Source organism: Tyto alba, unplaced genomic scaffold (genome assembly GCF_018691265.1).
Source record: "Tyto alba isolate M040663 unplaced genomic scaffold, T.alba_DEE_v4.0 Super-Scaffold_9, whole genome shotgun sequence".
Lineage (NCBI taxonomy): Eukaryota > Metazoa > Chordata > Aves > Strigiformes > Tytonidae > Tyto > Tyto alba.
This window is the reverse complement of record NW_024881330.1, coordinates 1,787,126-1,800,408: the sequence shown is the minus strand read 5'-3', so window position 1 is coordinate 1,800,408 and position 13,283 is coordinate 1,787,126. Positions and strand designations below refer to the sequence as shown.

General features: G+C 50.3%; 1 protein-coding gene across 1 annotated transcript in view; it reads right to left on the bottom strand.

Annotated features, from left to right (window-relative positions):
- The window catches only part of ZC3H3 (zinc finger CCCH-type containing 3), a 194,310-nt gene extending 186,378 nt beyond the window's left edge, over positions 1-7,932 (bottom strand). The window contains exons 1-3 of the mRNA XM_042785719.1: positions 7,858-7,932; positions 4,367-5,777; positions 1,900-2,096 (exon numbers count right to left, since the gene is read on the bottom strand). Coding sequence (XP_042641653.1) covers positions 1,900-2,096; positions 4,367-5,777; positions 7,858-7,903 — 1,654 coding nt within the window. The 5' untranslated portion in view covers positions 7,904-7,932. The remainder of the gene's footprint in view (positions 1-1,899; positions 2,097-4,366; positions 5,778-7,857) is intronic.
- Between the last annotated feature and the right edge of the window lie 5,351 nt (positions 7,933-13,283).

Genomic DNA, 13,283 nt, shown 5'->3' with positions numbered 1-13,283 from the left:
AAAAAAGCTTTTCCCTTTCCTGAGCTGCAAACGCCCTTCTCATCTTTTCAGCCATCTGCCATGTCCTGCTCAAAAGAGGGAAGCAAGCAAGTTAAATTTGTAAATCCCCAATGGATTAGACAACGCTGAGACAAGTCTCAAAGTCCACACATAAACATTTATTAATTTCCTACAATGTATGAACTGGATCCATGATAATTGGCTAAGTATATAACAAATTACAGCAAGCAGTATGGTATGCCTTTTGTTACTTAATGATAAGCAGGAAAGGGGGAAAAAGAGAGACAGAGATGGGGATAGAAACAGAGATCACCAGCCCGGGTTCCTGAGTTTGTCTTGCCAACGAGGGCTCGAGGATGCACCCGTCTTTTTCACTTCGCTTCCCTTCTGTTATCCTTGCCTCCCCTCAATTTATCCACACTTTCCTCGGGTCCCTCTCCTAAGTCAACCTACAAATCTACGTATCACATGTATGGGGAGGAGTAAGGCGCTTCCTGGGATGATGTAACTATCATGACCTTGTTAATCTTCATTAACAAGACACCAACTTCCACATGAATTTCGTGGATAATGAAGCAAAAATCATTCACCAGACAGATGGCCCTTGAAACTTTACAGGCTGCACCAGAGCAGAACTGTCCTGTCTCCACAGGGCCCCCTCCTCCAGCTGCATCCTGCGCTATCTGGGCAGCCTTATCAGCTCCAGCCTCCACGCTATCCACCCCATGATTTGAGTTTTGTTACTTGCAAGTGTTTGAGACATTCCTCAGCTCGGAGAGCCTCCGCTCCCGCGCCATCCCTTTTCTTTACCAAATCTCGTCTCTCGCCCTCATTTATGCTTCCTTCAAGGCTGCTTCTCTCAGTCCTTGTTTTGGGGGAGCCACAGGTCGCTTCTTACACCATCAAAACACCGCAACACCTCAACGCAGCTATTTGTCTGAATGCAAAATAACCATATTCACATGTGGAAACTCGCTAGTTTAAGAGCAGAGCAGGAAACCGCAGAATTGCCTTCCTGAAAAAAAAAAAAACAGCTCGACGGCTTTGCTTTTAGAGGGAGATCACAGCTACGTCGTGACCCAAACAGCCCCCCCAAACTCCAGCGATGCTTACCCGCAGCGTCGCTGGCCACCCTGCCAGCCGTGAACGAGCGCAGCGCAGGCACACGAGCAAAACGTGCTTCAAATACAGTTGAGAAAACTAAACCCCAGGGGAGCAACGCTACACGTCCACGATCACATCACCACTGAATAGCAGAGCCAGGTTTTGAGCCAGAAACGTCACACCACCGTTTCACACAGATGTAAGAGCGGCTCTCCAAGCCCCAAGAAGCCAATTTCTGCTCTGACAAGCACCAGGCCATGGAGGCAAACTCCCTGTCTACAAACACAATGGATCCGATATTCCTCTAATTATTGCTATTTTAAGCAAATTACATACAAAATCTAGACACCTGCTGACACAGCACTGGGATACAGGTGCATTAGGGAGGTCTGTAGTTGCTAGAGGAGTATCCCATGACATGCACAAGCTTTTGCCTGGTGCAAAAAGAGAGATTAGTCTTACAGATGTATTACTGCCTCTGCCATGCTCTTCCTTCCTCGATCACCTTCCTATTTGAGATGCCTGCAAGTCCAGCCAAACCACATGAAAAGCAAGAAGCAGCTTTAAAACGGCCCTGTCTGGAGACGACAGAGCACAAGACAGCTCTGGGGTAAGGCAGAAGTCTTACTCCAGCCAAACTGCTGCTCCTCAGTGTTTGCTCCGGGACCAACAACAGCAGATTCACCTCCTGGAGGACCTGGTAACCCATTTCCAAATCCAAGAGCCCCCCCTGGGCACAGCTTTGCCGGCACACAGTCAGAGAGCACTGTCGCCCCTTGGGATGGCTGTTCCTACCTTCTTTGGTGGAGACTTGCATCCTGGTGGCCGGCAGCCTGCAGAGCCGGTGCTTGGTGATCTGCACCAGACCCTTGGGCGAGGAACGTTTCAGCGGCGTGGAAGGCTTCCCCCGTGAAGAGTTTTTCTTCCTGAGATGGAAGTGGCTTTTCAGAAGGGTGGTGGGTGAGGAGCCGTTCTTCTTATCCGGCGGGGAACTGCGAGGGGGAACACCACACAGTTAGAAGAGAGAGGACCAAAACGTGCTTGGTGCCCTTGTCCAGAGCTGAGAAGCTGGGTCACCAAGCTCCACACTGCTCCCTTACCCAAGGGTGATATGAAGCACTGAACAGAAAATTAGAAGTAAATAAGCAAGTGTGATGAATTTCTGGTAAAGGACAGATGGAGAATGAGGTATTTGGCAGCGTAACGCAACTCATTCCCTTCTGCTTAACAGATGCAGGGGAGAAGATAGAGTCACAGGATCACAGAATCATTTTTAGATTGGAAAAAGACCTTGAAGATCATCGAGTCCAACCGTAAACCTAACACTACTAAGTCCACCACCAAACCATGTCCCTAAGCGCCACATCTACACATCTTTTAAATACCTCCAGGGATGGTGACTCAACCACTTCCCTGGACAACCCATTCTGATGCTTGATAACCCTTTCCGTGGAAGAATTTTTCCTACTCTCCAATCTAAACCTTCCCTGGTGCAATTTGAGACTGTTTCCTTTATTCTATCGCTTCTTACTCAGGAAAAGAGACCGACACTCACCTCACTACAACCCCTTTCAGGCAGTTGGAAAGAGCAACAAGGTCACCGCTCAGCCTCCGTTTCTCCAAACTAAACCACCCCAGTTCCCTCAGCTGCTCCTCAGAAGTCTTGCACTCTAGATCCTTCACCAGCTTTGTTGCCCTTCTTTGGAGATCCCTCCAGCACCTCAGTGTCTTTCTTGCAGTGAGGGGCCCAAAACTGAACACAGTATTTGAGGTGCAGCCTCACAAACACTTCACTAGTCCTGTTGGCCTTTAGCGAGATGGGGGGGGGGGGGGGTCTAATCTCCCCGACTGCTAAAAAATCCAAAACAAACCCAGCTTCCCCAAGCACCTTGCTCCAGAGTGATCCTCCCATCACGATCCACCCACAGACACATTCCCCAGCAAACCAGGAGGGCAAGACAAGGATGGAAACCTGCGGTGAAGCACTGAGCAGAGGATCTGAGAAACAGATCCGGGAATCAAGGCACCGGATTCTCAATCGGTGCTGTGTTACCTGCTCATCGTGTCACTTAGAATAGTTATTTAGGCCACAGCCCTCAATTTTCAAAAGCTCAGGCATGGTGTTACTGCAGCAAGAAAGGAGCCAAACCACGTGTCCACTACGCTGAGGATATCTCCGAGTTCAGTGGCAGAGGTGACACAGCTGTGCCACCAACCCTCACCCCATCCCCGCTTATCCCTTCCCTGCAGCACAGGCTGGGCTTGCATCCAGACCTGCCGAGAAGAGCAGCACAAAACAGCTTTCCCACCAGGAGCACAACATAACAAAGCCCTTGCAGCACTTCCACAACACACCAGATTTCAAAGAGTTTGGTCCCGACCTCTTATCTGTTTCCTCTCAACTCCCAGCTCAGTGCAAACTTCTTTTGCAGATAACTCAGCCCACGTGCCTTTTCCTTCCACCAAGCTTCGTTTATAACTTTCCCAGTGTACTCTGTCCTTATCAGACACAGCCAGGGGGGAAAACTTGTTCCACAAGACCCCAGGAGTATCTGCTAGTCAGGCACAACGCCTTCTCCCAAGGTAGCTACGACAGCCACACATCTGTCACGGACTTGACAAGGAGAAAGAAAAGTGAGAGCCTTCAAGGAGGACACTTTGGGTTACAGCGGTGGATGGCACGAGGGGATGGCACCCAAGGGAGGGAAGTACCAGCAGAGTATCAGGGACAGTGCTTCTTCCCAGCACGCAGAGCTCACCTCCCATCCCTGCTCCATCTGCACAATGCTGTGTGGAGACAGATCACACACAATACGGCGATTCCAGCCATTTCTTTTCCTTTTCCCAGCCCCCCAACACAACAAGGTGATGGGAGTTTGAAAATAAATTAAGACAGCTATTTCCTTCCCTTTGAATATTAGTCTGTTATTCAGGTCAGGGAGGAGTCTCCTGAGTGTTGCAGCAAAGTCTTCAGAGGACAGGGATGGGAGGTGAGAAGAAAACCATCATCTGTTTGAAAGGTTAAAATCAGGGTTACACAGACTGCTAAAACAATTAACACTTGAGGCCTTCCAACCCTGGAAAGCAGGATGCCTCCAAACAGAATAAAGTCACCACATTTGGAAAGAGAAAGGCAAATACACCTTCCAGTATAAAACAACCCTCGTTGGAATTTCACTTATAGCCACGATTTACCTGAACCCCATGAATACAAAACACGATGAGTGCAACAACACCGCTCTGACGACGACCAGAAACTTACCCCGAGCTTCCTTTTCTCTTGATGATTTTTGTCCTGCTCTTCACTTTATAACTGGACAGCGCAACATCGCCGAAGGAGGGCTTCACCCCGCCAAGACCAACAGACCCGGCGCTCAGAGGAGGTGGGGCTGCACCAGCTCGAGGGTGGTTGAAGGCTGTAGGTTTTTTCTGATCCTCAGATTGCCACCTGAACGCTGACTTGGAGGTGGAGGGTGAGGTCTGCAGGCTGGAGGCTTTCCACTTATACTTGCTGGGAGAAACACCCAGTTTGGATTGCAGTCCTGATTTCTTCAGCTTTGCTCCCAAGTCTGCTTTTGGTGATAGTTTAGGACCTCTCTCTGCTCCACCAGCGACCTTCTTAGCACTTTCAGAAGCTCTTGGGCTGACCCATCTCTTCACAGGACGAGAGCATTTACCAGGGTTTGCGACCCACGTGTAATTAGTTTTCCTGAATTTTGACACTTTGCTGGAGACGGATGTTGAGGCAGCTCTTTGGAGACCAGCAGCTTTGGGGACGACGGAAAACTTGCTCTTCCCTGGAGTCATCCCACCCACCAAAGTCGCAGCCTGAGCAGGTCTGGAGCGCATCTCACCATTTCCAAGTTGCTCTGGCTCTCTGAAAGCATCCCTGACTTGCTCACAACTAGACTGCCCCGGGGCGAGCGGTTCTGCCTTCCTCTGTACCAAGTGCTGAGCCAGCTCGCGATCTGGCAACACCGAAGGCTCCTGCGGCTCCGATTTCAGCGTCACGGCGCTTTCACTGGTGCTTCCGCAAGAGGCGGGGGAGCTGCCGGCCACGTCGCTGGCCAGATGCACCATTCTAGGCTTATCCGACACGTTCCCGTACACTGAACTCACAAACCGGTGAGATGAACTAAATGAAACCGAGAGAGAAGGTCTTCTCTCTTCATTTCGGCATGCGTATGGAGATTTCTGCGCGCCTTTACTGTCACCCGGCACAGTGACCACCGTTTTCAGCCCAGATAACTCACAGTAAGAACCCACATCAGCAAAACCTTTCGTATCCGCAAACGGGCCGGCCCTCTGTGGCAGCTGGATCCCTACAACTATATTACCATCTGTGGTCAAGTCCACATGTCTCTCTGGGGACGATTCCGATGGCTCGGGTGCCGGGCCGTCCCCATGACTTCCAAAAGCCTGAGATGTGCTGGCACTCCCACCGCTTCCAACGTCACACGCCCATCCCGGTGGCCGGTTGACAAGGGAATATTTTTTCCTCCAGGAGTGACCCTGGCGCAGCTGGAAATCCCTAGGAGCCTGCTGGGGGTACCTGGCTGAAAATGCCCCCCTCCTGCCGAAGGCAGGCTGGCGGGGGTTGTTCCACCTCGGTGGTGTGGATGGCAGAGGCCGTGGCATGTCCCCGTGCGTGTTTTTATGATCATTTATGAGACCTAAGGAGAAGAAGACAGCGTCTGTTAACCATTTGTTCCATGGGATTTTTGACTGCAACACAGCACTGGTTTTCCTCACACTGCAATAAGGATGATCCCTCTGCACAGGCCACGTTTCAGATAACCGGTGCTGGAAGGAAAAACTTAAATATCTCCCTCAATTCTCATGAAAGTCAGTAACAAAAGTGATTTCGCAGGACAAGTCAACGCAGGTCTGAACCACAGACTCACCAACAGACCCTTGACACACTGCACTAGCGCTGTCAGATGCGTTTTGCCCCTTTATGCTCTTTTTTATGTGCCAAAATGGGTGCTTGAATTATTGCTTTTGGAGCCTAATTTTTTTAAAATGTTAATTTTATTTTCAGATATCTTTCCAGAGAAGTCTCTGGGGGTCTGCGCATGCACGGAGCCCCGCACAGCCACCGCCAGCTCCAAACACAAAGCACAGAATCATTTAGGTTGGAAAAGACCTTGAAGATCATCGAGTCCAACCTTTAACCTCATACTACCAAGTCCACCACCAAACCATGTCCCCACGCGCCGCATCTACACATCTTTTAAATAACTCCAGGGATGGTGACTCAACTACTTCCCTGGTCAGCCCATTCCAGCGCTTGACAACCTTTTTGGTGAAGATGTTTTTTCTTAATATCCAATCTAAACCTCCCCTGGCACAACTGAAGGCCTTTTTCTCTTGTCCTATCACTTGTTACTTGGGAAAATAAACCAACCCCCAGCTTGCTACAACCTCCTTTCAGGTAGTTGTAGAAGGATAAAATCTCCTTTCAGCCTCCTTCTCTCCAGGCTAAACACCCCCGCTTCCCTCAGCCATTCCCCTCTCAAGACTTGTGCTTCAGACTCTTGACCAGCTTTGCATCTCTTTTTCTTCAAAGCAGCGACAAGGAAGCTCCGAGGTGGCCCCAGCTTCGCTACTGAGTCACTACAAAACCCTCTGCCGAGCCACGCCGGTGGCTTTGGTCTACTAACAAAGTCTTTTGGATGATACATGCGTGTCAATTAGGGCGGGTGCGCGCTTGTTAAGTCTCTGAGTTTAGAAAACCTTTCTAACAAAAGGGATTATCAAAGGATTTTTGAGCCTGATATTTTGGTGTCAGCGCAGAAGAGTTTTTCTTACGCGACAGGTCACAGACATGAGGCAACAGCAACCTCTGTAGATCCCTCCTCGAGGATGTGAGGAACCCGTTTTCCTCCCTCTCATCACACCCCCTGAAAGTAGGAGGTCCTGGACAGAGGCAAATCCCCCACAACTCCCTGAGCAGAGTTTGTAGCCTTACTAATGAGGAAAAATTACCTTGAGGTCTATAAATAGAGCGAGTTAGTGCTAAGAATAAGCGCTGGTGCTCACCAGAGCTAGGAAAGGGCACGCAAATATATCTTTCCCCCCCCCCCAGTGCTACCCCACCATGCTGAGGAGTCAAGGGGCTGAGAGCGAGGGGCACATCCCACCCCTGGGCCACCAGCCCTGGGGACTGTGGGGCTGGGGACACCCCATTACCCCAGCCAGAGGCCCTGCAAGGAACAGCAGCGTGGGGATCCCCCCCTCCATGGGGACCTCTCAACCCCCCCCTCCCCCCAGCGCTCTCGGGTCTCTGTTCCCTCCCTGCCTTGGCCCACCCGGGATTCCTGCGTCCTCTCCCCTTTCCCCTCCCCCGCAGCTTTGGGTCCCCTCCACCTCCCCCCCACCCCTTGGGCCCTTCCCAGGCCTCAGCCCTCTCCCCTCCCCCCCCCCCCCCCGCCTTCCTCAGTACTCTGGGGTCCTCTCCGCTCCCCTCCCCCCCCCCCCCCCCCCCAGACTCCCATATTCCCCCTTCGCAGCTCGCCCTTCCCTCCAGAACTCCCAGTTCCCCCCTAACAACCCCCCCCCACCTCAGTCCCCCGGGTTCCCCTCACAGCCCCCCGCGGGAGCCCCGCGCAACCCGCCCCTCCCCCTCCCACACGCTGGGGTCCCCTTACAGCCGCGCCCCCCCCCCAGTTCCCACTCCCACTCCCACTCCCGTTCCCGTTCCCACTCCCACTCCCGTTGCCGTTCCCGTTCCCGTTCCCGTCCCCGCCGTACCCTGCAGCAGCCGGATCTGCCGCCACAGCCGCTCCCTCTCCTCCATCCCCGCAGCGCTTCGCTCCCCGCCCTCCACCGTCCCACCTCGCCGCGTCATCGCCCCGCGCCGGCCGTTGACGGATCACGTGAGCGCGCGCCCTCACGGGACGCCCGCCGCCGCTGCCGTCGCTTAGCAACGGAGGCGGCAGCCGCGGCCTAGCGAGGCCCGGCGGGGCCTGAGGCGGGCCCTGTGCCGAGCCCCAGGCTCCGGCTCCCTCCGCCCCCGGTCCCCAGCCTGGGCTGGCCCCAACCTCTGTCCCGTGCCCAGCCTGGTCCAGCTGTCCCCATTCCCTGTCCCCAGCCGGAGCTATCCCAACTGTCCCCATCCCCTGTCCCCAGCCTGGGCTATCCCGTCTTTCCCCATCCCCTGTCACCAGCCTGAACTATCCCAACTGTCCCCATTCCCTGTCCCCAGCCTGGGATATCCCAGCTGTCCCCAGCCTGGACAATCCCAGCTTTCCCCATTCCTTGTCCCCAACCTGGACTATCCCAACTGTCCCCATCCCCTGTCCCCAGCATGCGCTATCCCAGCTGTGTCTTGTCCTCTGCCTCAACCTGGTCCGACTGTTCCCATTCCTTGTCCCCAGCCTGGACTATCCCAAATGCCCCCATTCTCTGTCCCAGCCTGGGATATCCCAACTGTCCCCACTCCCTGTCCCCAGCCTGGGCTACCCTGACTGTCCCCTGGCCCTGGCCCAGCTGTCCCAATCCCCTTTCCTCATCTCAGCCTGGTCCAGCTGTCCCTATAGACTAAGTATTAATCCCTAAGGTATAGTGACACTTTAATTTAGGATTGAATGTGCACTGATCTTCTAAGGAGGACCACTAAACATTGGCTCTGTTGTATCAGCCTAATACTTTATATAAGTGACGCAGACCTTGCTAACGACTGTGTCCTTGAAGAGGAGCTAAAAGATTGATAAGAGGCAAACATCCTGCTTCAGAAGACACCAAAGGCTGGATGATTGCCTGAGAAGCATGAAGTCAACAAAAATCAGTGGTAATTGTGGGAAAGGTAAAGGCAGCGGGGGAATATCGCCACCACCAACTCAATTCAAGACCAAAAAGACTTGCCCCCCATACCTGTAAGGAGCATGTGTGCTAATTTACATAGCAAGCAAGGCTAATTTAAATATAACTAACCAACGAGGGACAAAGTGATATGAAACTAACCAATGGTCATTACAGGAAATGTGTATTCGTGTAGTTTGAAGTGTATAAATACACTGAAGTTCTCTCATGCGTTGTGCTAGCTTTGTGGAATTACCGCCTAGCACCCATCTCTGCTCAAACATGGAATAAATAAATATCTCGGCTCAGTGTGTAAGATTGTCTTATTGCATAATGGGTACTGAACCCCATTTGAGGGACAACATCCCCATCCCCTGTCCCTAGACCGGGCTATCCTGGCTGTCCCTTGTCCCCATGCCAGCCTGGTCCAGCTCTTCCCATCTCCTGTCCCCATCTCACCATGGTCCAGCTGTCCCCACCCCCTGTCCCCTTCCCAGTCTTTTCCAGTCATCCAGTCCCCCCTCCTCATCCGTGCCCTCTCCCATCACCAGTGTCTGCCCACAGCCCACCACCACTCCAGCCTGTGCCTCCAGGCACAAGAAGAATTTCTCCTTGACCCCATAGGACCATCTCCAGCAAGGAGACTTATATTTCACACATCAGCCTTACAAGTCCTTATTTCTCATACTTTGGCTGTAATTGTTTAAAATGTTCTGCAGGAGAGCTAGTCCCGAAGCTGAGCTGCAAAGCTTGCTTGTGCTAGTGAAAAAAAACGGTAGTTATTTTCATCTTCCTGCAAGAACAGGCAAGTTTGGTTCCTAATTTAAAGTCTTTGTGGTGTGTTAGATGTGCCGGTAAGGTTGTAGCAGCAGCAGAGCAAAATAGCTGCTGCAGTCAGGGTAATTTTGAGACATCGTCTGGGCACAGGAGTTTGCACCTTCTAATTAAACAAAAAATGGGGGTAAGTGGCTCTTCAAGTCACGTTTTGTAACACATTTCATTGGAAGTTCTCAGGACAGTTCATGTTCCACCCCCATTTCTCAATTCCTCCCAGAAACCAGGGGCAAATCGAAAGCAGAAGGCAGTTTTCTTAGGTCTGGTCCCAGTCCCTATCCCCTAAAAAGACTTTCTTTGACTTGAACTGTACCCCCTGAGCATGCATCAAATCAGGAGTATCCAAGAAATATAACCATCCAATTGAGAGCACAATCAGAGAATGTAATTTATATGGACATTAGCCTTAAGCAATTTGATTTTTGAATAATGTCATTCTTCCCTAAGGGAATAAAAAACATAACTCAAAATAAATCTGTAACAGAAGTCTTCAAGTCTGCAAAGGAGATAAAAATCCAGCCTAAAATTCTTTTTTAAACAATTTGGAGAAAAAAAGCTAAGCACAATGCTAATACTTGCACGCTAGTAGAACGCTGTAAGAATACATACAACAATAATAGGAAACATAAACAGGTAGTGAACAGTGTGATTGCTCACCACACACTGACCGATGCCCAGCCCGTTCCCAGCCAGCAATCCCAGAGAAGAGAGAATCTCGAAACCACCATCCCAAAAACTTGAGTGGAGCTTCCCAATCAACCCCTATTTATATACCGAGCAAGACATTAGATGATATGGACTATTCCACTGGCCAATTTGGGTCTGTTGTTTTGGCTGTGCTCCCCCCCATCTTCTTGTCTACCTGCGCACTAGCAGGACATGTGAAGTTGAAAAGTCCTTGATTTCTTAGCAACAACTAAAAGTATCAGTACATTATCAACATTCTTCTCATACCAAACCCCATACTGAATCCGAAATACAGCTCTATTCCAGCTACTAAGAAGAAAGGAGAAAAAAAAAACAAACAAAAAAAAATCCCGCCCCCCCCCCCAAAAAACAACAAAACAAAACAAAACAAAGAAACACACAAACAAAAAAACAACAAAAAACCAACCAAAACCAAATAGCTTTATCCCAGTCAAAATCAGGACACGCTCTCATGATGGGAACTTTATAAAAGCAACCGATCATCAACCTCAAATCATTTAAATCAGAAGCTGTCCCTTGGGGAATCTTGCTTCCCGTCACAGTTACGGAGTTTTGCCTGTCCCAGCTCTGATCAAATAACGTCCCCGGGGCAAGCCCACGATTTGCTTGCCCGGAAAGGTAAAGTTAGTAAATTATTTACGGCGTGTTTAGTGGGCTCTGAAAGCAATTCAGCGGTGGAACATGGTGAAGAGCCAGCCCGTAGGAATAAACCACTTTGCACGGATGGTAGCAAAGCCTTCAAAATACAAAGCAGTTGAGGAGTTTGGCCCTTATTAGCCTGCCCCTGAAGCCCTAAGACTACAAAAAACCCCTCCAGCCTCTCTCCTTTCAAAGTCCTGCACATACGGGAATGGGCTGGGGACCAGGCGGGCAAAAATAACAGATCTCTTCCCTTTGAGTGGCCTCAGATCAGCTTTAATCGATCACGAAGCCCCACCTAGAGTTTTGTAACCACTTTAAACCAGCAGAAATTGGCACTTCTGCCAAAAGAAGCCTCCTCCGCTCCCAGCTGCTCGTTCCCTCCCTTGTGCTGGCACAAGGATTCGAGTGGCTTGCATAAACGAGCTAGAACGGGCTGCTCTGAATTGAAATTAATTCAGCACACACAGAGGGAAAGCTAATTTTTAACATAGGGAAGCCATGCATCCACCACTCCCACAAAAGGAAAGAGTGAGCTAAACGCAGTGGGCCCTGTTTTGCCAATCTATACCAAAATATGTAACTAGAAAAAGCAAAGTATGGGGCAAGGCAGTGCTGGAGGGTCTCGAGCCACTTGGGATCCTACTTTGATGCTCCTTAGATGCTCCCCACAGGGAGAGCTTTGGTGGGGTGGGGGCATCCAGAGGAGCAAGACCACTATTGTAAGCATGAACTGGATCTTCCCCAGGGAATGAAGAGGAGCATCGTGCCTCGGGACATGCAGTACTCGCACATATCTTGCCTGAGCAAAGGGCAAAGGAGAGATAAGGATGCTGCATCACTAAAATAAATGCTTTTTTTCTTTTCAGCCCACCACGAGGAAGCACTACCCATTGAGCCACCTCACCGCTCAAAGCCTGTTACAAGCAACACATCTGAAAGCTACAGGAATTCACCGCCCTTGTTCTTTGTTCCTAGCACTACGCTTGTATGACACTTGTTTGTAAGTCTAATTTAATTAAAAAAACAGTAAAAAGCAAGTGCGGATTTTTGACGCTGCGCTGGCAGGGTGTCTGCGTGTGAGAAAACGCCCTAGGGAGGGTAGCACATTTAAGAGAAATTAAATTGTCTCATTCAGCCCAGAATAAACATGGTGCTAATCCCTCTAATGGCCTTAAACATCACCCGTACTGCGGATCCAGTGACAAGCGTGCAATAGGACCCAATTAAGCTGCTCACACGTTTGAAATCATGGCCTCATCAGCTCTGGTTTAGTCTGGAGTCTCTCGATGGCTTTCTGTAAACTTGCTGAGACAAGCTAAAACACCAAACTTCGATAAGCGCTGCACCAGCAGATTGCAAAGACCTGATGACAGGGTGAGTGGGAGGCACTGGTGTTTCTGCTGCCTGCTCCCACGAGCGGGCTGACAAAGGCACAGGGATCTCCTAGGATCCCTGGATCCTCCTGCATTGCCTAAAACACCCAGCACTGCCTGGTGTCCATTTGCAGGAGCGTTGTCTATAGGGCAGCAGAGTGATTATTCCCTCTGGGGTCACCCAAGACTTACAGCTGGAGCATCGCATCAAGCTTTTGGGGAGACGCATTAATAAAAATGTAGAAAAATTCATGACAATCCAGAGGGAAGGGAAAAATCAAAAGAGTAAATGTATAAAAACATCACCTGTAAAGAAAAGCTGAAAGATTTTTCAAGTTTTGATAAAAAAAATAATTTAAAAAAAAAGGGAAATAATAGAAATAATATTAGAAATAGATCTCTAATGAAGTGTGCTTGATGTTCACTGGTGGTAGTAAAACAGGCATTAGCTTCATTTGCAGCAAAGGAGATTCAAGTTACAGCTCAGGAAAAATTTTCCAACTCTCCAGAGCAGAGGCTACCTGGGGAAGATGGAAAGCTCCTGGGGTGGTTGATATGTGCAGAACCCTGCTGGGACCTCTGATTTAGGTGTCCTCAGCTTGTTTTCAACTTCTGTTTCTACAGTCTTGTTGGCTCCATGGGAGCTTGCAAGTGTCGTCCCAACATCAGCGGTTGTGTCCTGCATCCTTTTGCTGAAGCATCGTGAAGAAAAGAGTCCTGAGCTGAGTTTCCAGTTCCCTCCTGCACCAGCACCAGCACTTGTACAGCCATGACATGGACTCATGGGATGTGATCTGGTTGCAGAACATCTCCTCCTTC